This window comes from Typopeltis vanoorti, chromosome 2 (genome assembly GCF_054136105.1).
Source record: "Typopeltis vanoorti isolate ZY-2024b chromosome 2, IOZ_Tvanoo_1.0, whole genome shotgun sequence".
In the NCBI taxonomy this organism is placed as follows: Eukaryota; Metazoa; Arthropoda; class Arachnida; order Uropygi; family Thelyphonidae; genus Typopeltis; species Typopeltis vanoorti.
Genome location: NC_143550.1, coordinates 114,448,196 through 114,474,867, shown reverse-complemented (window position 1 = coordinate 114,474,867; position 26,672 = coordinate 114,448,196). Strand labels below are relative to the sequence as shown.

At 36.0% G+C, this 26,672-nt stretch overlaps 1 protein-coding gene across 7 annotated transcripts in view; it reads left to right on the top strand.

The window, feature by feature from the left end:
- Positions 1 to 26,672, top strand: part of mTor (serine/threonine-protein kinase Tor) — an 816,233-nt gene that overhangs the window by 163,561 nt on the left and 626,000 nt on the right. For all 7 annotated transcript variants that reach the window (XM_090412780.1, XM_090412800.1, XM_090412771.1 and 4 more), the window contains 2 exons: positions 3,608 to 3,726; positions 20,841 to 20,934. In XM_090412780.1, the coding sequence (XP_090268906.1) occupies positions 3,608 to 3,726; positions 20,841 to 20,934 (213 nt within the window). The remainder of the gene's footprint in view (positions 1 to 3,607; positions 3,727 to 20,840; positions 20,935 to 26,672) is intronic.

Below are 26,672 nucleotides of genomic sequence, written 5' to 3'. Positions count from 1 at the left end.
TGATGTAGTTATTTTATTTTGTTTCATTTATTTATTTTAATTTTATTTTATTTTCACTAGAGGTCAGGCCAGCAGAATAACATCGATCAAATCATTGTCTCTTTAGCATACTGTATGAAATGTAATATAGCTTGTCTCTGTGTATGTGTGTATATATATATGTATATATATACATGTGTGTGTGTGTGTATGTACTACAGATGATGACCTTAATATGAAGATCGAATGTTGGGAAATTAAAATAATTATTTCTAACACAGTTGTAGAGTTCATAATTTGCCTAAAATGAATGCTGATCACCATGTAGTAGAAATAATTATTTCATTCACATTCCAGATATGCTAAATAAACTACCTTTTGAAGACAGAAACTTTACAAACTACAGTAAAAAAATGACAATAAGAATATACTATGAATGAGAAACATGCACCCTAGATACCTTACTTAACATATTCATGCCTTGCAGTGTCTCCATGTGCACAAACCACTGGAGGAAACTAACTTTAGCATATTTATGCTGCTATTAAGTTGGGCAGTTGCCTTCTCACAAAGCTTATGTGGCATCCTTTTTTCCTTTAGTGTACATGGTGATCAGCATTCATTTTAGGCAAATTATGAACTCTACAACTGTGTTAGAAATAATTATTTCTAACACAGTTTCTAACATAAGCTTTGTGAGAAGGCAACTGCCCAACTTAATAGCAGCATAAATATGCTAAAGTTAGTTTCCTCCAGTGGTTTGTGCACATGGAGACACTGCAAGGCATGAATATGTTAAGTAAGGTATCTAGGGTGCATGTTTCTCATTCATAGTATATTCTTATTGTCATTTTTTTACTGTAGTTTGTAAAGTTTCTGTCTTCAAAAGGTAGTTTATTTAGCATATCTGGAATGTGAAAGCTCTGGATTGCCTTTCCATAGTGATCATTATATTTATATGTGATATAATGAATTGTTCGAGGCTTTGTTATACGGTATGTATTTCTGGCTATCCTGAGGAAGTGGTGGAGAAAATACTGAGGTGAGTGACCAAGATGGTGAATGGTCTCTGAGGGTGTGTGGACTGTAGGAGTTGGTTGATAGGCAAAAAAGAGGGGATATAATAGAAACATTTAAGTTAAATAGTTTTATAGGATTGATGCTGGGGAAATGTTTCAACACTTGGCTAGAGGTGGCAGAACAAGAGGCCATCCCTTGAAGTTAAGTAAAAGCATGGTTAGTAGGGCATGAGGATGACTAGATTTTTTGCTTGGAGAGTTGTGAATGAATAGGATCCTGGACAGTGGACTTCATGTTTTTCTGTATATTAACATGAACATATGTATTATTAGTGATAATTTATTATTTCTTCATCAATATCTCAGCTGTTTTGCCTTTGTATTAATTCTGCTCTTTTTCCGTTATTTTTCTTATGTGGACTTTAACTTCTAACTCTGTTAAGTACTCTTTACCTTGTTCTAACTTAAGCTGATTAATTTAGTCCCTGCTTGTGATCCCTTATTCTTCTTACAAGTATTAACGCTGTTAGTGAAAAGATCTCTAGAATAGGCAACTCACGGTTGTAGTTAACTATTTCCCATGCGATATAATTCATGGAAAATTTATTTGTTTTTCAAGTAAACCACCCTGAATTAATGTTATCGCACGGGAAGAATAGTTATAACACTTATAGAATAGATCACTTTCTAAAATAATACCTTAAATAGTCAGTCGTGGCAATTTCTCTAATTTAAGCACACAGGTTCGGTTTTTTTTTTTTTTTTGTGAGACAGTGCATTGGTCAAAGATCAGGCAATAGTTTTAATCAAACAAAGCATATTTATTTTACCTTAAGCAATATACAATATGATACACATTAAACAATTTCTCTCTAATGCCTATTTTAAACTTAAATCGTAACCTTACAATTTATACCTGCAATTCACAATGCTTGAATAACTTGCTTTACAAGATCTAGGCAATTACTGGCTGTTACAATCATTATCATTGGCTAACATTTTTCTCAATAAACATACTTGGCTAATTTTCAGCTTCAATTACTTCTTATAGCGACTTATACAACTATTTTAACAAAGCTACGCTCAGCAGATGTACAATTCTTAACCACTATCTCATTGTTAGTACATTAGAATCTACTTACAAATTCGTAGAATACAGTCCTACCAGTCTTGAAGATTTGTGGTGGTTCTGCTGACTGCTTTCCTCAGTCCTATTTCCTAGCCTTTGCTGAACGGGTTTTGGCGGTCGTCCTGGGGTAGTCCTCTTCCAGGATTTGTAGCATAGCTCACCATTGATTTTGGACCTATTGTTAGCGCCTCATATTTGGTCGCACGTGGCACGTTCCGCTATTGAAAATACATCCCCATAGAATGATCTGCCTCTTCTGGGTTTTCCCCGTGCCTAGGTGTCACGATGCTACGACGAAATACAGAGGTCCGAGCAGGCCAATGGACTGCAGCAAGACGAAAAACAAAACTCCCTTCCTCTCTAGGTTCTCAAGACCTCTTTTATATGATTCAGAAGCTCCTTGTTTTTAGGGTCGGAGACCCCCGGAAATCTTCTGTAAATAACTGACGTCACTATTGTCTTGACCTTCAGATGTGGCAACAATCTCTACATCTGAATAACCTTTAATACCTTTGTTTACTTTCAAGTTGCCAACAGAATCTTGTCTAATCCCCCTAACTTAAGGCAGAATTACTTTTAACATTTTTTTAAATCAAATCAACATAATGCACAATTTTAAACTTTACAATATTTTTATAATTCATGAACAATTTCTATATCATTCTTTTTGTTAGTTAGCTTTACAAGTTTACAATCAGCACTTCTCCTTTAAAATACAGTAAATTACAATTTTGTTCTTTCCACATGATTTATGACCTCTCTAAAAATCGATGTCGGAAAATCTTTATATAAAATTTCACCACATCAAATTTTACACATGGTACCAAGGCAATTCATATAAAAGGTTCTATTGATGTTGGCAATTTTTTTTTTTTTTTTTTTGTTACCTACTCGACATAAAATAATGATGCATATTTATCATCCTTTTTTTATATATAATTTTCATTACTAAGTTTGAAATCTTAGGCTTTTTTTACTTTATTAATTATGAAAGTGATACTTCTGTATTCATGATTAGATATATGTGTGGACATGTATGATGGTTAATTGGTTTTGCAATGCATGACTTGCCAGAATGGTAATAACCAATCTATATGTTTCTAGAAGAATTTTATTAAGTGCTTATATTCAATTGAGCTAAACCAGGATGTGGTAAAGACTGGATTCTTCTTAGAAAGATACTTTTTTAGCATTATTATTATTACAGTAGTAATAATTTTTAATATTATTGCAAAACAGACAAACAAGTGCAAGCACAAGGATGCTAGCATGTATGCCACTGAAAAAATATGAATGTCATGGTCAGTGAGTGGTAACTCACAATGTTGTTTAGAAAACTCTCTATTCATGCAAGTGACAGAATAGTTTATTCAAGATGAAGTATGTTATAGTTAATAAACATTGAACAAACATTTTGTTGTGTTGAGCAAGCATTGAAGTAGTAACTATAACATTATATCATTATATATTCTTATTTCAGGCCGTTCTCTAATGAGATTTGTACGTCACTGTGCGGAGACTTATCTCTCTAATGAACACAAGGAGATTAGATTAGAATCCATCAGAACTTGTTGTCGTCTTCTTTCACCATCTATTCAGGTACAGTAAATGTTTAGAAATTTAATTTGTATGGCATACAGATATATCAGAATAACTGCAATATTTTGCAGAAAAAGTTTGGAAAAAGAATAGTGAAAAAATATTAAAAAGCAGAGAAAATTTACAATGGCAAACTATCCATTGATAGATTATTGCTGTGGTACTTCTGAGTTTACCACAATTAGTCAACTAAACTGCTTGGAAAGAAGTCAACGGATATCCCCCCCCATGGGCAAGGTGCATCATGCCGTGTAACAAGTCACGTGTTTGTAACTGGTATAAATTGGAGTAATATGATGCTCCCAATCAGTGCATCTGTGTCTGGGTGAAATGGCTGTGAGAAGGGAACTGAAGTAGTTTGAAAGATACGATGTTGTAAGCCTATCTGTTTGGAAAATTATTCACAAATTGGCTACTTCACATCAACAATTAGTGATACCATACTGAGATGGAAGCACAAGATGTCAACTGCAAGTGCAACCTGCAGTTGATCACTCACCAAACATGACTGTAGGGTGCTACAAAAGATAATATGTAAAAACTAACTCTTTAAAAACTAACATTTGTTGTAACTTTATATAATTTGCCCACTTCATACATTTTTTTGTGTATTATGTGAAGGGGGCTGCATCCATTGATCTCCAAGAAAATACTAGAATGTGAGAAATATCTATTATTGATCAGACAGGAGAGAAGTTGACAAAAAAGGGGGAGGGAGTTATGTAATGAACTTTGGATTTGTGAAAGGGTAGATAATTCCAATCAGTGAATAAAAGAAAATCAATTTCTTAGAAAACCAAGCAAATTATAAAAAAACATAGAAATAGATACACATTTCTTTTATTTTTAATCTGAACCACACACAAAAGGCCACCAGACCTATAGCACACTAGTGCCATGTGTGGGCAAGAGGAATAGAAGAAAGGAGGAGTCTGTTCACATTTTGCTTGAACAGCTGACGGTTGTAATCTTTGGGGAAAGTAGAGTTGGGGAGACTGTTCCTAAGGACAGAAGTAGATGGAATAAAAGAGGAGGCAGTGAAGTTAGTTCGGAGAGTTTTAATATCAACTATAAAAGGGTGTTTGTTAGCAGTGGCTCTTGTTTTGAGGAGAGTGGAGGAATAATAGTGGCCCATTTTGCAGAGCACTGTCTATGAAAGTATCTGTAGAAGTGGCACAAGGCAGAAACTGAATGTCTGTGAGAGAGGAATTGAAGTGGGCTTGTGAGAGAGGGATCATTAATTAGCTGGATTGCCCTCTTCTGGATAGAATCGAGCAATCGTAGAGGATTTTGGCACACCACAATCCTCTAAGAGTGTGGCATGCACTACCTCTAAGATTGTATCGTGCACTACCTCTAAGATTGTGGCGTGCACATTGCTCCCATACCCCAGGTATGGGAGCAATATTCCATGTCTGAGTGGATTTGGGCTTTGTATAGAGTTAGAAGGCGTGAAGTAGTGTATTGTGTGAAAAAGTTCACTAAGTTTTTTGGTGGCTGCTGAAGCTGTAGTTGAAATATGGTTGTGCCAGGAAAGATCAGAAGTGCAAGTCAATCCAAGAAGGGAAATCTGATTGTGTTTGAATAACTAGCAGCACAACAAATTTTACAAGATGATTTGCTGATGTGGATCAGCAATCATCTTGTATCATCAAATCATCGCCACTGACCCACATGTCTTCCTGCCATGCCTAGATGAGTCATCTGATTAACATTATTGTTTCATTGGATTAGAATCTCCCTATATTTATTTTTACTGAGCTACCAAATGCATATAGCCACTTTTTATTATTGGTTAGTTACTTATATTTTGCAAACAAATCTCTTTCACTCTCCTCTCAAGTTTTTTGAGAGTATGTAGATCACATGTTATTCTCTCCATCCAGCAACTTATATGGCACCCATAGAACATCATTACAAATATTAATGAATAATTCTTTTGCAAGTAAAGAAAGTATTATTATTCATCTGTTCTTTTCTCTCTCTTATATTTCCCATTCTCACATGGCTCATTAATGATGGTTCACATATTTACACCTTTTAGTAATTCATGTTGAAAGTTTTTCCACTTGGTTACACTATAAATTAAAGATCCCAGGAAATTATATTCTTGGTTTAAGTGATGGCAAGTCGTTAGCCTCTATATATGAGTTGCCCAGTTGTGAAGTTACTTCATGTGGAAATATTTGGTTGCTTACACTTGGATAAAGGATTAAACCAAGAATAAAATTTCTTGGTATTTTTAATTTTTAGTGATTCAAATATATTAACCAAATATGGATCCCACCATATTTTATAGCCAAATATAGAATATTTTATGCCAGATATATTAATGATATATATATATATATATATATATACGAGGGTAGTCTGAAAAGATCTCGGCCTCGTCCATAGATGGCAACACTCTCGGCAAGGTTTTTTTTTTTTTTTTTTCTAAGTTGGTACATCTGTTATTAGAATCCATGTGAAATTGCAAGTCATTTTATCAAGTAGTTTGTTTTATACAGTTGTCTGAAGCAAAAGTGTTGTCTGTATCCCTTGAAATGGATATAATTGAGTATCGTGCGGTTATAAAATTCCTTGTAAAAGAAGGTTTGAAGTTCATAATTTTTTTATGAACTTCAAAAGAAATTCATTTGAAGTTCATAAAAGTTTATGGGCACTCTTCTCCTTTGTTTTCATCAATTAAGAAATGGGCTTTGAGTTTAAACGTGGCCGTAACCGTTGATATGATCCACATGAAGGACGTTCAAAAAGTGCAACAACACAAGAAATCATTGATCAAGTGCACGATATGGTATTGGATGACTGGTGAGTGAAATTGCTGAGACTATATGCATTTCAAAAGAATGCAAGATGGCTGCCACGCTTGCTCACAGCAGATCAAAAACACACTCACATTAAAATCTCTGAATAGTGTTTTAAAAGAATAAAACCGATTTTGTGCGTCTATTTATTACTATGGATGAGACTTGGATTCACCATAACACACAGAATCCAAACACAATCAAAACAGTGGACAGAAGCTGGTTGCTCAATGCCAAAGAAGACAAAGTCGGTTCCGCCTGCAAGAGAGGTCATGGCATCGGTATTTTGGGATACTAAAGGCATTTTTTTAATTAATTATCTTGAAAAGGGTAAAACAATAACCGGGGAATATTATTCCTATCTTTTAACTAGACTAGACGAAAAAATTCGTGAGAAAAGACCTGGTTTGCAGAAGAAAAAAAAAATCATATTTCATCAGGACAATGCACCTGCCCACAAAGGTGTTTTAGCAATGGGAAAATTAAGTGATCTGCATTATGAATTGTTGGAACATCCACCCTGTTCCCCAGATTTGGCTCCGTCTGACTTCTATCTCTTCCCAAAACTAAAACTCTTCTTCATTGGTCAGCATTTTACTTTGAATCAAGAGGTAATTGCAGCTGTAGAGGGTATTTTGCAGATCTTACTGAGAACCACTACAGGGATGGAATAATGGTGCTGGAGCATCACTGGAATAAATGTATTAGTCTTAAGGGAAATTATGTTGAAAAATAAAAATAATTTTGACAATATAAATTGGTTTTTTCATTGTTAGGCTGAGAACCTTTCAGACCACCCTCGTATATGAAGCCAAATATAGAAAGAAGTTTTTCAAAAGTTTCAAAAATTTACCTCTGATAAAGTTTCAAAACTTTTCTTAAATTTCTTTCTATATTTTCAGTATAAAATATGGTTGGGTCCATAACATCCTCCATTTTATTATCTTACTCATTCCAAATTTGAAGTTTCTTTCTCTGTTTGTTTTTTAATATCGATACCATACACGAGAGGTTGAGGGTCATATAAGCACATCGGTGTCATATATGTAATGCAGATGACTGAGATGGATGTTTTTTTTTTTTTTTTTTTTTTTTTTTTTTTTTTTTTTTTTTAAGAGTTGTAGGTTATAAGTTGTTTGGGAATACTTCTTGAAGAAGGCTGTTTTTCAAAGGACAGAGATGGACAGAATAAAAGAGGATGAATAGAAGCAGGTTTGGTGTGTTTGCAGTAACAGAGTAAAGTGGGTACTGGGAAGCTGCAACTGTTGTATTAACAGGTGCAACAGAAAGTGGAGGAATGATGGTTGCCAATTCCAGAGCAGTGGCCGTGGAAGTATACCTGTAGAACAGACACAGAGCTGAAAACATTGCATCTGTGAGATAGTGATTGAAGTGAGTCTGTAAGAGAGGGATTATATGAGCCTAATTACGTTCCTTTGGATAGCTTCCCTCAAAGATTTTAAGGGAAGTTTTAGGTGCACCACCTCAAACATGTGAGCAGTATTGTGAACATGGATGGATTTGGGAATTGAATATAGTAAAGAGTTGGCTGGGTGTAAAATAGATTCTTGAATGAATAAGAATGCCAAGTTTCTTGATGCTGAGGAGTGTATTGATGTGTTGTGTTTATGCTAAGAAAGACTGGAGGTAAATGTTAGCCCAGGCAAAGAGGTCTGATCTTGTCTGGTGATTTGTGTATTACTGAGGGTAATGGTAGATAAGCTGGAATCGCTTTTGTGAAAGAAAAAGGCAAGACTGTCTTTTGGTGGCATTGAACATAACAAGGTTGTACTTGCCCCATTGGAGGATAATAAGTAATCAGTGTTTAAAGCACTAGTTGTAGATACTGCATGGTTTTGTGAAATGAGTAGGATAATTGAAGAGTGCTATCATCTTCAAAGCTGTGGATGGAATTATTGGTTATTGTGAGTAGGTCATTTCTTACAAGAGAAAGATAGTGGGTGACAGAACAGAGCAGGGGTCTTCAATGCATGGCCAGTGGAGCTCTTTGCCAAGGCTGCTGGCCATTTAAAAAAATAACTACTTAACATTGAAATGCAATTAAATAATAAATTATTTTAATGAAGCCCACAGGCCACTAAGCTGTACTGCGGTATTTACAATTGTAAGATGCTTTCCAGATTCATAAGGAACGCTGTGCATTTGATACTTTACATAAAATCCTATAAAAATAAATATTAAATAGACAATATTAAATGCTTCTTCAGCCATCTACCAGCACCAAGCAATACTTAAGTACTAGTACTAATGTCACAGGTAGATGGCTGAAGCATTAGTTCGTTCGAGTGCGCTGGCTAGTGCCTTCCAGATACATCTCGAAGGTTCTCGATACTTCGTTATTTTCATATAAATACAAGAGAATCTTATCCATAGTCAGTCAGTCAGTCGTGAACAGTGTGATATTCATGTATAAGCGCACGCAGGTTCGCCGTGTCAGCCATAGCCTATTGTGGTTTTATATTGCCAGACTTTTTTCATTAGTGTGAGACATATTTAGTAGATAATAACTGTTACATGCCCATTTTGGATCATTTTTGGGTTCACCTTCCATCACTATGGCATCTGCGAGTAAAAAGCGTAAATCAAGTGATTCTTGTCAGGTTTTTAATGAAAAGTGGACAAATTTGTACTTTTTTGTGCTGATCGATGATAAGCCAGTGTGTTTAATTTGTCGTGAGTCAGTGTCAGTATCAAAAGAATACAACGTAAATCGACGCTATGAGAGAAAGCATGCATCCAGTTTCGATCACCTTCAAGAGCAGCTTCGCGTGGACAAAGCGAACTGTCTCCAAATTGATTTAAAAAGCCAGCAAGGTATTTAAAAGGCAGAGGGAAGAGAGCGAAGCGTGCATCAAAGTAAGTTATGTAATAGCTGAAAAAATTGCTACAAATCAAAAGCCTTCTTGGACGATGAGTTTGTGAAAGAGTATCTCATCACTGCCGGGGAAATTCTGTGTTGAAATAATAAAAAAGTGTTTAAAAAACTGAGTTTACTTAAAAAAACTGATATTCACTTGCTTTAGATGAGTGCACAGATGTGAAGGATACAGCACAACTGGCTATCTTTGTCCATGGCATTGATCAACAATTCAATGTGACAGAAGAACTGCTAGTGCTCATACCTATGAAGGGAACGACGAAAGGCAATGATATTCTTGAAGCCGCGAAGAAAATGCTCCAGCGGTTCGACCTCAGCTTAACCAACCTCGAGGGTATGGTTACTGATGGTGCTACTGCTATGATGGGAAAGAACGAAGGGTTTGTTGCACTGCTACGGAAAGAACCGGAACTAGAAGGAAAAGATTTCGCCCATTACCACTTTTTAATCCACCAGGAGAATTTGTGCGTGAAAACTATTGGATTTGAGAATGTCATGAAAGTTATTGTGACTGTTGTCAACATTATTAGGGCAAGAGGATTGAATCATCGTCAGTTCTCAGCGTTTTTGATCCAAGAGTGCGAAGCGGATCACGGGGATGTGGTTTATTATAGTGGTGTGCATTAGTTGAGCAGAGGGAAGGTTCTTAAAAGAGTCTTTGACTTAAGGAGTGAAATTCAGCAGTTCATGCAAACCGAGGACAAGCCGATTGTGGAATTCAATTGTTTAAAGTGGATGACAGACTATGCCTTGGTGACCAACATCTTGTTGCATATAAATGACCTAAATACAAGACTACAATCCAAAGATCAACTGGTTCACACTCTGTTTGATCACATCAAAGCTTTTGTGGCCAAGCTCAAACTTTGGGAGGCACAACTCGCAAAAAAAGACTTAACTCATTTTCAGCTTCTCGCTGAGTCCAATTGTTCATATCTTGATGAACAGTTGGACTCAGTTGGAATGCACTACAAAATTAACAGTGTTGCGAATTGAGTTCAAATAGAGATTTAGTGATTTTCGTAAACAGCAGTCTTCTTTAGGTTTATTTTCAATGCCATTCAGTGTCAATGCTGCTGAAATGCCAGGCTCATTACAAATGGTACAACTGCTTGAACTCTAAAACAACTCTTATTTGAGAGAAAAATTATTCAATGTGCCCTTGCTTACATTTTACAAAGGCTACATTTCTGAGGACGCATTTCCTAATCTTTGCCGGCATGCTTTGAAGATGTGGCCTTTGTTAGGAAGCACATGCTTATGTGAGCAAGTCTTCTCCAGAATGAAGCATGTGAAGTCCAAGACAAGAACTCAGATTAAGGACCAACATCTCGAGAATACTCTGCATGTAGCGACTTCCAACATTGATGCCAACATCGACAAGCTGGTCAAGGAAAAGCATTGCCAAGTTTCCCATTGACATTGTAAAAAATGAATGTTTTCTTCATTAAATTATCTTTTTTCAAGTATTGATTATATTTACTTATCATGAACCCGACTGCTACCTACGCTCTTAAAGTTGAATTTATTTTTATAGGATTTTATGTAAAGCATCAAATGCACAGCATTCCTTGTGAATCTGGAAATCATTTTACAATTCTAAATACCGCAGTATAGTTTAGTGGGCCGCAGGCTTCATTGAAATTTTTAATGTGACCTGCACTGTCTGAAAGGTTGAAGATCCCTCAGACAGAGCTTTGAGGCACTCTAGCATTGGATGCCGAGGCTTGAAGAGAGGGAGCTAGTACTTGGACTGCTACTGCTCAATTTGTATATTAATAATTTTAAGGGAATATCCAGTTTTTTGCTGATGTTAAACTGTGGAGGACAGTAGTTAATAAAGAATGAAAGGGTCTTGCTGGTTGATTTGATTAGACTGGCAATGTCAGCAAATGACGATGGTGATGATTATAAGTTTCAGGTGACAAAGTTTAAGCCTGTGCACTTTAGACTGTACAGATTGTAAGCTGTGTATTATACTGATGTGACTGCCCTCCAGGAAATTGTTGAGGCTAGGTATTTGGAGATTATTGTGGGCAGGTTTATAGGATATTATAAAAGTACAAGAAATATCTCAAAGAATCACTTTGATGTTAAGAAACACTGTCAGCTAGAGATGAGCAGGTGTTATCCCTCTTCTAAGGTTTTGATATGACCACATCTGGATTATGTTAAAGATACCAAGTAATTTTAAACCTGGTTTTACTCCATTTTTCCCAATTGAGCAAACAGACAAAATGTCAAGTTTGTGCCTGCAATAGATGCAAGACTAGCTGATCCCACAGGTAATGCAAGACCAAGGCAACTCGTGGTAAAGGTGGAGCAAGCTCTGATCACTAATCTTAATATTTACCCTTAATGCCAAAACACATCTCCAAGAAGGGGATGTATGATGTTTTGTATTAAAGGCAAGGGGCCACTACCCAGACCGGTTTCGACCTTTATTGAGGTCTCATTAGTGGGAGCCAGGCTAGAAATACCAAGATTTAGTAATGCAGAGCTTATAAGTATTTTACCAAAACAAGTTACCATAAGGTGTTTTAATCTTATTAAATAAAAATCTCAGGAGGAGATCTAAATGTCGAAAGTATTTTTAACTTGGGTATAATTATGTTAAAGATACCAAGTAATTGTAAGCCTGGTTTTACTCCATTTTTCCCAAGTAAAAATGGAGTAAAACCAGGTTTAAAATTACTTGGTATCTTTAACATAATTATACCCAAGTTAAAAATACTTTCTACGTTTAGATCTCCTCCTGAGATTTTTATTTAATAAGGTTAAAACACTTTATGGTAACTTGTTTTGGTAAAATACTTATAAGCTCTGCATTACTAAATCTTGGTATTTCTAACCTGGCTCCCACTGATGAGACCTCAATAAAGGTCGAAACCGGTCTGGGTAGTGGCCCCTTGCCTTTAATACAAAACATCATACATCCCCTTCTTGGAGATGTGTTTTGGCATTAAGGGTAAATATTAAGATTAGTGATCAGAGCTTGCTCCACCTTTACCACGAGTTGCCTTGGTCTTGCACTACCTGTGGGATCAGCTAGTCTTGCATCTATTGCAGGTGCAAACTTGACATTTTGTCTGTTTGCTCACTTGGGAAAAATGGAGTAAAACCAGGTTTAAAATTACTTGGTATCTTTAACATAATTATACCCAAGTTAAAAATACTTTCCACATCTGGATTGTTGTGCACAAAGTTGGATGAAGATTATGTTTTTTTATGGACTAGAATTTTCATATGAGAGTAGTGAATAAGTGGAGTGAGTTGTGGTGGAAGCCATCATTAATGCTCTCTTGCTGAATAAGTAATGGTATGATGAGCATTGCAGTTAAGTGTGGGTCTCCCATGATTAAATTTTGGATTACAGAAATGCCCATGTAATAACAAAATAACATCAGAATGTGTTGTGTTTGCCACCAGTGGACTGAGAAGTATTCAAGCATCTTTCATTTCTTATTTGACTCAGCATTACAGGTGTAAAAGTGTCTGCAAGTGTCTGGTTAACATTTGAAAATTACTCTGAAAATAACTATTGCATACAGTGTGGTAATTCTATAGAAGCAACCAACTGAGTAACAACATAGTAATACACCATGTTACTTTGCAAGGAATGAACATGGTGTGCAAACGATAGGCTGACTAGGACAGAGTCCCAATTTGAACTCTGCGGATAATATTTGGGAAGAGGCAGAATAATCTATTGTGGGAATTGGCCATTTATCAGTGTTTAGTGGAAAGCCTATAGGACTTCAAAAATGTACTTGTATTTGGCAAGTGAAAATTTTTAGTTGACAAGGAAAAAAATTCGGAAAAGTTTGTTTAATTGTAAGTTTTATTTACATAATTCTCATTCTGTATGTTTTATTTTGTAAAATGATATTAATGCAGTCTAGATCATTCTCCAGGAAATTAAAAATTTGCATGAAATACATGATGATCATTACAAATACATGTTTTATCAATTATCATTGATTTTATAGTAATGAATGACCAGTTAGAGGATAGGATGTGCATGCATGCATCATTTTATCTTCTAAAAGCAAATCATACCATAAGTAACCACAAAATGGTAACCTTAAATATATGCAGTGGACAGCAGTAATTAGCTCATTTCTTACTCAGTGATGCAATATGCTAAATTTTTTGGTAATAGTGGATATTAAAACTTGGAAAGTTGAGAAAGAAGTATTTATTTTCCCCAAATATTTCATTATATTGATTCTAGCATAAATGTTTTTCAATTGTTTTCTGAGTTGCTACCATGTCATATGACATTGCTGGCCATGTCCATCTAAATGTTTTGGAGCCAATCAGAATTCAGAAATGCACTAATGTAGTTATTTGCAGAGACCTAAGAGTTTTATTTTATTGAATTTTTATGGTATTCAAAATTTTCAATGTTTACTTAATGGCAGAAAAGAAACTATTGGCATTTTTTCCATAAAAACGATTCAAGATGTAAGTTTTAAAATGTAGTGAAAAATTATTATTATTATTAAGAGAGACCTCCAGAGAGTCAGAGACTCATTGAGGGAGGCCACATACTGCACACACCAGCATACTTATTCTTGAATTCATTCGCACTACTTGCACTCACAACATCCAATGGCAATCCATTCCAGTCATGCACCACCCTCTCAGAGAAAAATCTAGCCCTCACCCACTTCTTAGTGACCTTCATTCTCAGCTTTTAAGGATGCCCTCTTGTCCTTTCCCTGCTCTCCATAAATTGAAAATTTTCATCAATTGAAATCCTGTATGACCCTTTCAGAAGTTTGTAAGTCTCAATTGTATCTCTTCTCTTTCTCTTGTTTGCTAGTGTCTGCAGTCTATAAATTCTCAATCTGTCTTCATAATCAGTATTTCATAATCCTGATATCATTTTTAACACTTGTACGCCCTCCAATATACCAGATTCACAACGGAAACCAGGAGACCAGACCTGCACACAATAGCCCAAGTGAGGGCTTATCAAGGCCTTGTAAAGAGGCAAAATAACATCCTTATCTTTACATGTGAACGTTCATTTCAGCATTGCAATTATCTTTTGAGTTGTGTTTGCAATCTTTTGCCACATGGCCCCTGAACTTCAACTTTCTATTTATTAACACTCCAAGATCCCTGGCCTAATTCCACCAATATATTATTACATTGGATATCTAATCATGCCGAAGTGAATGACTTTACATTTACTGACATTGAACTGACACCCATTTTCCCATGCCCACAATTCCAGCCTATTCAAATCATTCTGCAAGTACTGCATATCAGCAGCATTCCTGATTACCCTACCTATCTTTGCATCATCAGCAAATAGTTGTATATCACTTGTCAAATCCTTCCCGATGTCATTAATGTACAGTTTGAATAACAGTGGACCAATACTGATCCTTGTGGTACACCACTGGTTACCTTAAATCTTGCAGACTTCCCCCATATACCACTTTTTGATATTTGTCAGTCAGCAATCCTCTTATGCATGCTAATGTTCTATAACCCAAACCCATTTTCTCCAATTTATGCAACAGTCTGCCATGCTGTATTCTGTCAAAAGCCTTCTTAGCAAAATCCAAAAGTATCAAGGTATATCCATTACCCTTGTCTAGTTCAATGGTAACATTATTATAGAATGTGAGCAAGTTGCTAAAACATGACCTTCCCTTAGTAAACACACGTTGTTCATTGCAAAGTAGAGATTCGCTGTCAACCCATTTCTGAATGCTAGCCCTAACTAATTTTTCCAAAATCTTCACCACCACTCCTGAGATACTAATTGGTCAATTGTAGGATACATTGGTCTTTGCACCACCCTGGTGCAATGGCATTACCATACAATCCTTCCATTCCTGCAAAATCTTTGCTGTTCTGAGACTCATATTAAACAGCCTGGTCAAAGGAATGGCCAGTTCAGCTGAACACTCTTTTAGCACACATGCTGATATCCCATCAATCCCTATTCCGGAATTCTTATTCAATTTGTGCAACAGCTCTAATACCTCATCCTCATACACCTACTTTTCTACATCTAGTGAAGAGGTAACAGTGAGCTCAATATTGTGTACACCAGGTTGATAGCTTTTAACAAAGTGGGTACTCATTAACTGAACAACCTCTTCTGCATCTGTAACCCTCATGCCGTCTGGATTTAGAAGAGTTATTCTTTCATATTCATTCTTTCTTTTACTTGCATCATATCGATAGAATTCTTGTGGGTTGACTTTAGCACACAGAGCCAGTTTCTTTTCATACTCAGACTTTGCTTTCCGTATAGCAGTTGTGATTATTCTAGCCTTCTGCTTATAATGTTCATAACGGATGTCATCCCTATGCACATGGTATTTCTTCCAGATCATCCTTTTTTTATGAATCTCTTGCTTAATAAGATTGCACATCCATTTGAGTCCTATCCTATTTATTCTTCGAACTCTCGGGACACATTCTGATATTGCATCATTTAAGTGTTGTTTAAATGCTTCCCATGCACTGTTGATATTCTTTCTATCCAGCAACCAATCCCATTCCACTGAACTCAGTATACTCCTGAGTTGGTCATAATTTCTTGCTTTGTAGTTCAGCATGTAACCTTTCCTGAATGGAACATTCATGAACTTAGTCACTTCCCAAGTGAATACTGCATGATCACTGTCACCAACCGGAGGCAGAATAGTTACGTCTTTAACTGAAACAAACGCCTTCTGACACTATAATCAAATCTAACACTCTTTGCCTCCGAGTTCCTTTTGTCATATGCTGCTTGAGGAAGTTGTCCTGCAACAGTTCAATAAATGCATTTTCGTTCTTCTCATGATATTCTACTGCTACCCAAGCAATATTTGGATAATTAGTTTCCCATTATGATTACAGTTTTCTTGCTCATCTTTTCTATTTGATGATGTGTTTCTTCATCACTAGCAACCAATCCACCAGGTGGTCTGTAACAACACCCCATTGTGTAATTGATCTTGTTAAATTCCACATCACACTAGATAGCTTCAAACTCACTGCTACATGAAATATTGTTTGGTAGTAGTAGTAGTAGTACTACAATCATAGGCCTCAACTCTAAGTGGATTCAAGTCATCCGATATCATTATCAGCACCCCCCCCCCCTCCTCTCTATCCTTCCTAAAAATACTGTACCCTTGACACTCGATACCAGTTAGTAGGTCTGATTCTGATAGCCAGGTCTCACTAATACCTACAATGTGAGGTTGCAATATATTGACTAAGGCAAAAAACTCTATCCCTTTTGTTTCTGATACTCCTAGCATTCGTGTACAGATATAATCTACCTGGTTGTTCTTTTGTATTGTCTTGTTTGCAGTCTGCCTGACACAGTTGGACAATTTGCAGATCTCTGTTATTCTCTAATGCCTTACATATGTAGACATCTTTGCACACATTTGATGGGTCTGAACAGGACAAACACAAACCCGAAATCATTTTCTCCTCATCAACATTTCCATGACAAAGCCCATTCCCATCATTAACACAGTTATATAACATTGTTGCTCTTACATTCACACCATTCCTCCCTTTATAATTTAGTTTCTCTGACTCTCTGTGTTAGGTCTCATACCAGTTATTAGTTTTTCTAGACTCTTGATACCAAATTCATGCAGGTGTAGGCCGTCCCCCTTATACAAATCCAAACTTCCCTCAAACTTGCTCCACACATCCAAAAACTCGCATCCATTCTGCCTAACCATCAAATCGTTTGCCATCATAGCCCTTCTTAATTCATTTTTATCATAGCAAGGTAAAATACTGATGATTTTCACTTTCTCATTCTTCACTCTTGCCTCTTCCAACAACCCTTTCATGTCCTCTCTCATACCGAACTTATTGCCAGTTAAATCATTAATACCTACTACAACTACGATTTCGTTTACTTTTCTTTTCTGTTTTTGAATTGCTTCCTTTATATTCTTAATTTTCGCTCTAGGAAAACTCGATGTTATAACTCGAATGGTGAAAATGGTATTATTAATAAAAAATAATAATAATAAATGGTCTTATCACTTATAAAATGCATGAATTTTCTTTTCCCTTCATAGACTGATAAATACACTAATATATAAGCTGCTAACATCTCTTTCAACGTTGGTAGTTATACAGATTAAAATTAACCACAGCATTAACAGAAGCTTATAAATTAACCTGATATGTGAATACACACATAACTGTGATATATTGGTAACTATGGTAAGTGTGCCCTGGCTAACATCTGACAAGTGAGATATTTGCCTGGTCTGGTGAGGCAGCACAAAATTTTCCAAGCCCTCCCTATTCAGAACAGTACATTTGTAATTGTAATCAAAAGTAGATCAACATTTTATTGAGATTTGTAAAAATAAAGGATTTGTAAAACACTTGCATGGCTGTATCATTTTTTGCAATAACTTAATAGGCACACACATACATTGATGAATGCGTTACATTATTGAAAAAATTATGCAGATATCCAAGTGTTTCACGAACCCTTTCTCCCAAATCTCAATAAAATGTTGATCTTCTTTTGATTACAGTTAAAAATGTATGTAAAGAAAGGCTTAGCTCTTGTTCGTTATTCATAACAATGTTTAATGGTATAAACACCAAGAGCAAAAACATTAATTTATCAAACTCATTAATATTTCGTTGGTTTTCCTCCGAGAATCACCAGATCACAGGCATAACTGTGACAAGCATGAAAAGTGTTCAGTCATTAAAAAAAGTGATGCTATTATAAATGATGTATATGAACTGTGTGATATACATACATACATACATACATACATATATTAGGAAACAGGGAGTGAAAAGAGTAAGAAGAATTATACATTACAAAACTGTACTTGATAGCATTACATGAATAATGCTTGAATATTTCGAAGTTGCCAAATTCTTGTGATCATGGATTTATATACTATCACAATATTTTAAATAATAAATGAATTGAAATAATGAAAGAAATTTAGTAATGCCTAATATTACACACATAAAAAAACAACAAAAAAGCAAAACTTCATAATCAGATACTGTGCAAATTTCTTTTGCAATATGTATGTTTCTAGAAACATAGAAGAAAGCATATCAAAAGTTCCTGACAAATAAGTCAGCTTGTGCTCTTAGAGAATACAGAGACAAATGTAAGAAAGCGAAACACTGTGTAAAACTAGCTAAACAAAAGTCATGGGAGGACTTTGGCAAGAACATTAAAAATAAATATCAAGAAGGTGGTAAGATATTCTGGAGCTTCTTGAAGAAGCTTAGAAATGGAAGAAAGAGTGCTGTAAAAGGAATTAGAGATGATAAAGGTTACATGAAAACAGGAGAAAAAGATATCCTTGAAGTATGGAGTAATTAATTACTTCGAAAAATTGCTAAATGAAACAAGCAGTGATAGCACAGTGGTAAAAAACACACAACAGGCATACAGTCAGGAATACATATCCATACTTGAAGTAGAAAAAGCCATCAAAGGCTTGAAATGTGGAAAGGCATCAGGAGTAGATGATATTCAACCAGAAATGCTGAAATATGGTGGTATAAAAGTCTTACAGTGGCTGCACTGCATAGTTCAGAAGGCCTGGACAGAGGGACGAATTCCTGATGATTGGAGTAGAGCTCTAATAGTACCCATATATAAAAAGGGAAATAAAACTGAATGTGAGAATTACAGAGGTATTTCCCTACTGATTGTTCGGGGCAAAATTTATGCTAGTATACTTGAAAACGGTTGAGAAGAATTGTTGAAGAAAAGCTTGGTGAAGAACAAGCTGGATTCAGGCCAAATAGAGGTTGTCAGGATAAGATGTTCACTTTACAACAAATAGTTGAGAAAGCATGGGAATATAACTAAGATCTGTATTTAAGTTTTGTCGATCTGGAAAAGGCATATGACAAGGTGCCAAAAGAGAAGCTATTCAATACGCTACAGTTATATAGTGTCACTGGGGCATTATATCAAGCAATACTTAGTTTTTAATTTGAGTTGTAAGTCAGCAGTTAGAATTGAAGGAAGTACAGGAAGATGGATTAATGTTAAATCTGGTGTGAGACAAGGATGTACATTATCCCCTCTGTTATTCATTATCTATATGGATCACATTATGAAGGAAAGTGGTATTAAACATGATATCAGAATTGTTGATGTTAATATCAGCTTTATGTGGATGATGTGATACTTCTAAATAAAACTGATACAAGTTTGCAATATTCCCTGACTAAATTGAATAACTGTTGTAACAGGTATGGTATGAAGGTCTGCATTAAAAAGACAAAGACAATGAAAATAGGTAGAATTGTTGAAAATGTCAACTGTGTTGTGAATGGGGAACCTGTGGAAGAAGTGAAACATTTCAGCTACTTAGGCAAGATTTTTAGTGAAGATGGTAAATTAAATATGGAAATAGACAACAGAATCAACAAAGCTGGTATGGTAGGAAGTCAATTGAATAAATTCATATGGAATAAGAGAGAAATTAGTCAGAACACTAAATTAGCTGTATACAAGACAATGTTCAAACCAGTTTTAACTTATTTATCTGAGAGCTGGGTCAGAAGTAAAACACTTGGCCAAAGACTAGAGACCACAGATATGAGTCCTGAGAAAGATTAGAGGCGTGAACAGATGGCATCAATGGCAATATCATATTAAAAACGAGGATTATTAGGAAAGAACTTGACATTGTCGGCATCCAGGAATGCATTAGCAGAGCTAATCTCAGGTGGTATGGTCACTTAAACAGAATGGACGAGGAAAGATTAGCAAAACAAGTGTTCTCTGCCAGGTTGGCAGGAAAACGACCCAGAGGAAATCCAAGATATAGGTGGATTGATACGGTACAATGTGCCTTAGATGATAGAAATATAAGATTTGATAATGATAATATTGGAGTCTTGACAAGTGACAGACTGATTTGGAGGGAAATTGTAGATAGGAAGTTAGTAATGATGCAAATTTTTCATGTAGTAGTATCATATCCTGTACACCCCCCCCCCCCCCTTGAGGGTACATGTCAGGAATTTGATGATGATGTTTCTAAATGCACTTCCAAAATAGGGTACCACTCAGGCAGGATTCTGCAATGAAAAAACTATGTGTTACATTAGTGTATTATCAGCATGCATTAGTTTTGCATGCTGATATGTTGTGTGTGTGTGTGTGTGTGTGTGTGTGTGTGTGTGTGTGTGTGTGTGTGTGCGCGCGCGCGCGCGCGCTCGCGCGTGTGTGTTTATATAGCATATACATGTATTTTTTTAATGTATATAAATGAAGTGATTTTTTAATGCTCACTGAAATAATGAGATGCTCACTTTTCTATTAAATGATTACAAAAGTTTATTTATTTATTTATTTATCTTTTGGCAGTGATTAGTTCTAGATGCTTTATTTAATGTTTTTAATATAGTCGATGAAGAGCAGTGGAAGATTTAGTGCTACACTCATGTCTACTGTGCAAGATGTGTTAAGTAAACTTCTGATGGTGGGAGTTACTGATGCAGGTTTGTATGTCATGTTGGTTTCTCAGTGCTCTTAAATCAGAACAACCTTAAACAGTTCATGTTAAATAGCAGCATATAATATGAATCAAAAGCACATTACTTATTATGTTGACATTTTACTTCATACAAAATATACTATTATCTAGTCTTTTCCTGCAGTGCGGCATATGAGACCAAGGTCCATCATTACTCCTGTCTCCTGAAACTAATTCTACTTCTAGCCAGCTCTGCTGTCTAGCCATTTTACTCCATTTTTTCTTTTATGTTAATACTACATGTGAGAAGTTACAAAATCTATAACACGGGTGTTGTGTGTAGGCAAATGATTTTAGATCAAAGAAGGAATTTATTAACGAGTTTCTTGAAAAGCTGGGAGATGTTTTTCATTGGGGAAAACAGGGAAAGCTGTTTAAAATAACTGAACTAGATTTATTTAATTCATATGTGGTTTCCCCCTTTCCTTCCTCATCTTTTAGGATAGGTTGAGTCCTCCTAATGAGGGATTAAGAATGTATTTTATTAAGTATGTACTGTAGATCTATGTGTGTTCATGGGACCAGTTTGCCTGTTCTGAGGGACGAAAAAACCAGAGTTTCCAGGTGAAAAACCCTCTACTTCTGTATGAGACCAGCTAACTCACCTTTAGTCAAAAGAGACCAGATAAAGGTTCCTCCCTTCATGGATAGAAATCAAACCCAGGTCTTTTCTACCAAAGGGGTTACAGAAGCTACAGAACTAGATGAAATGAGGAAAGAAGATAAGAAGTTGGTTTAATACGTTTAGAGGTGATATGTGTATGAATGTTTACCAGTGGCTGTTTCTATTTTTACATGATTGATGGAAAGCAGAACAAACCACTGGTAATGGTTAGTTTCAGGAACTGCCTACGAAAGGGCCAATGAGAAAGAATGAAGGGGGAGTCTGTGAGCAATCGATCACTTATTAGGTGGGTTTCCCTCTTTTGTACAATCAAGAATTCATAGGGAAGTTTTAGTATGCTATCCCAAATGCAAGAATGGTATTCTAAGGTCACTCACATTAGGGTGTGTGTGTGTGTGTATATATATATATATATATATATATATATATATATATATATATATATATATATATATATATATATATATATATATATATATATATACATACAGTAGATTTCAATTAACTGGGGCAGCTATTTTAGTAGAACAAGTTTGCAAGAACAAAAGAAAAATGAATATATAACAAGAATTTGTTTTGTTTATTTGGGACACAATGCCATTTAATTGGGCTAGCCAGTAACCTTTATCACATGGAGTGTTCGAAAAATTACATTATCTTTTTTCAAAAATTTAGTACTGATGGTATCTGAAAGTTTTAAAGTGAATAAAAGTTGAGCAGCTCTCAGATGTGAACTGTAGACTAAAATACACAAACATTATTCAAGAAAAAAAATGAAAAAGTGTGAGAAGACGAACCAAACCTTTGAGACTCAGTGGGAAATCCTGAAGAAAACATTGATGTGGTGAGGTTGTGTGCAAGGATAGAAAAATCAGAACTCCATGGTGGATGTTGAAAGTTAAAGGCGTAGTGCAGGAAAAGAAAAAAGCATATCAAAAGTTCCTGGTAAATAAGTCAGAATACAGAGACAAATGTAAGGAAGCTAAATACTGTGTAAAACTAGCTAAACAAAAGTCATGAGAAGACTTTGGTAAGAACATAGAAAATAAATGTCAAGAAAGTGACAAAATATTCTGCAGGCTGTTGAAAAGGCTCAGAAATGGAGCAAAGAGTGTTGTAAAAGGAATTAGAGATGATAAAGGTGATATGAAAACTGGTGAAAAAGATATCCTTGATGTATGGAGTAATTACTTTGAAAATGCTAAATAAAACAAGCAGTGATGACAGCACAGTAGTAAAAAACACTCAACAAACATGCAATCAGGGAAACATATCCATACTTGAAGTAGAAAAAGCCATCAAAAGCCTGAAACATGGAAAGGCATAGATAATATTTGTATAGATAATATCTGGAGTAGATAATATTTGAACCAGAAATGCTAAAGTATGGAGGTATAAAAGTCTTAGTGGTGGCACTGCTTAGTTCAGAAGGCCTGGATATAGGGATGAATTTCACATGATTGGAGTAGAGCTCACATAGCTTCCATATATAAAAAAGGGAAATAAAACTGAATGTGAGAATTCCAGAAGTATTTCCCTTGTGAGTGTTCCTGGTAAGATGTATGCAAGTATACTTCCACACACTGTCTTTGTCTTGCTATTGCTGACCTTCATACCAAATCTATTACAGCAGTTATTCAATTTAGTCAGGGAATCTTACAGACTTGGAGCAGATTTATTTAGAAGTATAACATCATCTGCATAGAGTAAAGAGCTGAGATTAACATTTCCAATTTTGATATCAGGTTTAATACCACTTTCCTTCATACTGTGATTCATATAGATAATAAATAACAGGAGGATAATGTACATCCTTGTCTGATACCAGATTTAACATAAAACCATCTTCCTGTACTTCAATTCTAATTAGCTATATACAAGACAGTGTTCAAACCAATTTTAACTTATGGATTTGAGAGCTGGGTTAGAAATAAAACACTCGACCAATGACTAGAGACCACAGATATGAGAGTCTTGAGATAGATTAAGGACATGAACAGATGGAATCAATGGCAGTATCATATTAAAAACGCGGATATTAGATACGAACTTGACATTGTCAGCATCCAGGAATGCATTAACAGAGCTAATCTCGGGTGGTATGGTCACTTAAACAGAATGGGTGAGAAAAGATTGGCAAAACAAGTGTTCTTTGCCAGGTTGGCAAGAAAACAACCCAGAGGAAGACCCAGATATAGGCGAATTGATACTGTACAAAGTGCCTTAAATGATAGAAATATAAGATCTGATAATGTTGAAGTCTTGACAAGTAACAGACTGATTTGGAGGGAAATTGTAGATAGGAAGTTAGTAATGATGTAAATTTTTCATGTAGTACTATCATATCCTGTACACCCCTTGAGGGTATATATCAGGAATTTGGTGATGATGATAGAGGCTGTCAGAATCAGATTTTCACTTTACAACAAATAGTTAAGAAATCATGGGAATATAACAAAGATCTGTATTTAAGTTTTGTGGATCTGGATAAAGCATATGACAAGATGCCAAGAGAAAAGCTATTCAAAACACTTCACTTGTATGGTGTTAATGGGGCATTATATCAAGCAATACTTAGTTTTTATCTGAGTTGTAAGTCAGCAGGTAGAATTGAAGGAAGTACATTACTAAATAACTTAAGGAATTAACAACGTACACAAGAATATAAATTAAATTATACTTTAATATGTATTTCCAATATTTTGGCAATGTCATGTTGCAATCATCAAAGGAACTTACAATAAAAACACGTGCATGCAGGCACTACAACACAGTAACTGAGAATGAAGTGAGGAACCTATTGTTTTCCCTAAAAGTCCTGATGGTGCCCCCTATCGGGATATGTAGGTATTCTTGGCTGTTGGGCTGACGGTCTGCTGATGTAAACCTCCCAAATTTGGGGCACTCTCATGCAACCAAATTTGTTGAGGTTTGGAAAGTTTCTTAGGGCTGAGGCTGATTCCATGAATATTCTTTCAAAATTGAATTTACTACGGTGTATTACTGTAGCTTTCTTCTGCCGTATTCTGTGGCGTGTATCCAGAGCATGGTCTGCAAGACCAGAGTGGCTGTACTTGTGAAACCGAATGTAGTCCTTGTGTTCTGAAATTCTGATATTCACTGTCCTGCCTGTTTGGCCAAAGTAAGACAGTTTACAGCTGCAAGGGACCTGGTATACACCAGGTAGATCTAGGGGAAGTGGTTGGTCTTTAGTGGAGTGGATAAGGGATGCCAATTTTTTGTATGGTCTGTAACAAGAAGTCAAGTCATGTTTTTTAGGATTTTGGTAATTTTTTCCGAGGTGCCTCGGATGTAGGGCATGGGGATGGATTTAGAGTAATCCTTGTTGTGAGGAAGGGGGGGGGTATTGGTTTCATTTTTTTTTTGGATTTTTTTTGGGAAGGGGGGGGGGATAGCCATTGGCTGAGAAAGTGTTGAGAATGTGATTTAGTTCAGTGGTTAGGGCATTGTTGTTAGAACAGATTAGTTTAGCCCTGTTGTATAGTGTCTTCGCCACTCCATATTGTTGTCAGAGTAGGTGGTGGGATTGTTGGGGATATATCTGCCTGTATGGGTGGGTTTTCTATAAACTGAGAAAAACCAGGGTTTCATCAGGCTGGCAGGTGACTAGTGTGTCTAGGAAAGAGAGGCTGTTTTTTTCCTCTCTTTCCAAGGTAAACTTGATTCTGGAGTTTTAGTTGTTTAAGTGTGTTAAGAAGGAGAGGAGCATGTCAGAGCCATGTAGCCAAATAGCGAATACATCATCAAAGTAGCAAAGCCATATGGTTGGTTTTTGTGGAGCAGAGGCTAAGGCTTTCTCTTTAAAGGTCTCCATAAAGAAATTGACCAAGGGTGGGGAGAGTGGTGAACCCATGGCTCTCCCCTCTATTTGTTTGTAGAATTTTCCCTGCCAAATGAAATAGCCTGAGTTCATTGTAAACTGAAATAGGGCTGAGATATTGGGAGGAAATTTAGCTTGGATTAGCTCTAAGGTTTCCTTGAGTGTGACATTTGTGAATAAGGAGGAGACATCAAAACTGACCATTATGTCAGTATGTTGGAATGTAAGGTTTTCTATGCTGGCTTTGAAGTGCGCTGAGTTTTTTTATGTGTGATGGTGTGTTGCCAGTATAGTGTGTGAGCGCTTGTGGCCAAATGTTTAGCTAATTTGTATGTGGGTGAATCAATGCCATCCACTATGAGACGTAATGGCACATTTTCTTTATATTTTTGGGAGTTCATAGATATGGGGGGTATAGAGTTAAGCAGTTTTAATTTGTTTGCAACTTCTACAGGCCAAGACGCGACCTTCTGGAGGGGCCTGTGAAGTTTTCTAATTTGTGAGTTGGTGGGATTGTATTCGATAGGGAGGTAAGTAGCCCAATGTAATAAAAGAACATTAAGCTTACCTGTGTAGCCCATTTGGTTGCGTACTACAGTGGCATTTCCTTTATCCACTTTGGTGATTACTAATTCTTTGTTATTCCTCATTTCCTGCAGAGTTTTATGTTCTTTATTGGATATGTTTGTTTTTGGTGGGCTTGCTTTGGTGAGAACACAAGCTACATCCAGTCTAATATTGTTGGCGATGTAGTTCGGAAGGTGGCGGATCCTGCTTTCGATCTGGATCATTATATCCTGGCAGGTATTTTTCTGGGAGCAATGGCGAAGTTGTGGCCACGTGAAAGTGTGTTGAGTGCTTCAGGCTTCAGAGTAACTGAAGAAAGGTTGACTACGATCTTGGTTGGAAGTTTTGGATCAGAGGTAGAGTTCTTTTTTAATTTCTCGAATTTCTTGATATGTTGACCTCAATTTTCTCAATTCTTTGTCAGCTGCGGTGCATGAGAAGTCATGTAAAATTGACCAAAGCTTGTGATTTAAAGTGCAGGTTAGCTCTCTCCTTCAAGCGTACAAATAGCTTTGTTAACGTCAGCTAAGAGAACCCTCGTGGCGGCAATTTGTTATTGTAGCAAACCGTAGCTAAATGGGATTATAGATTTGGAGAGCTTTTTGTGAAACGAAACGGTGTTTAAATTTCACACAATTTGGGATTACCTGATTATCCCGTTAGCGTTTTA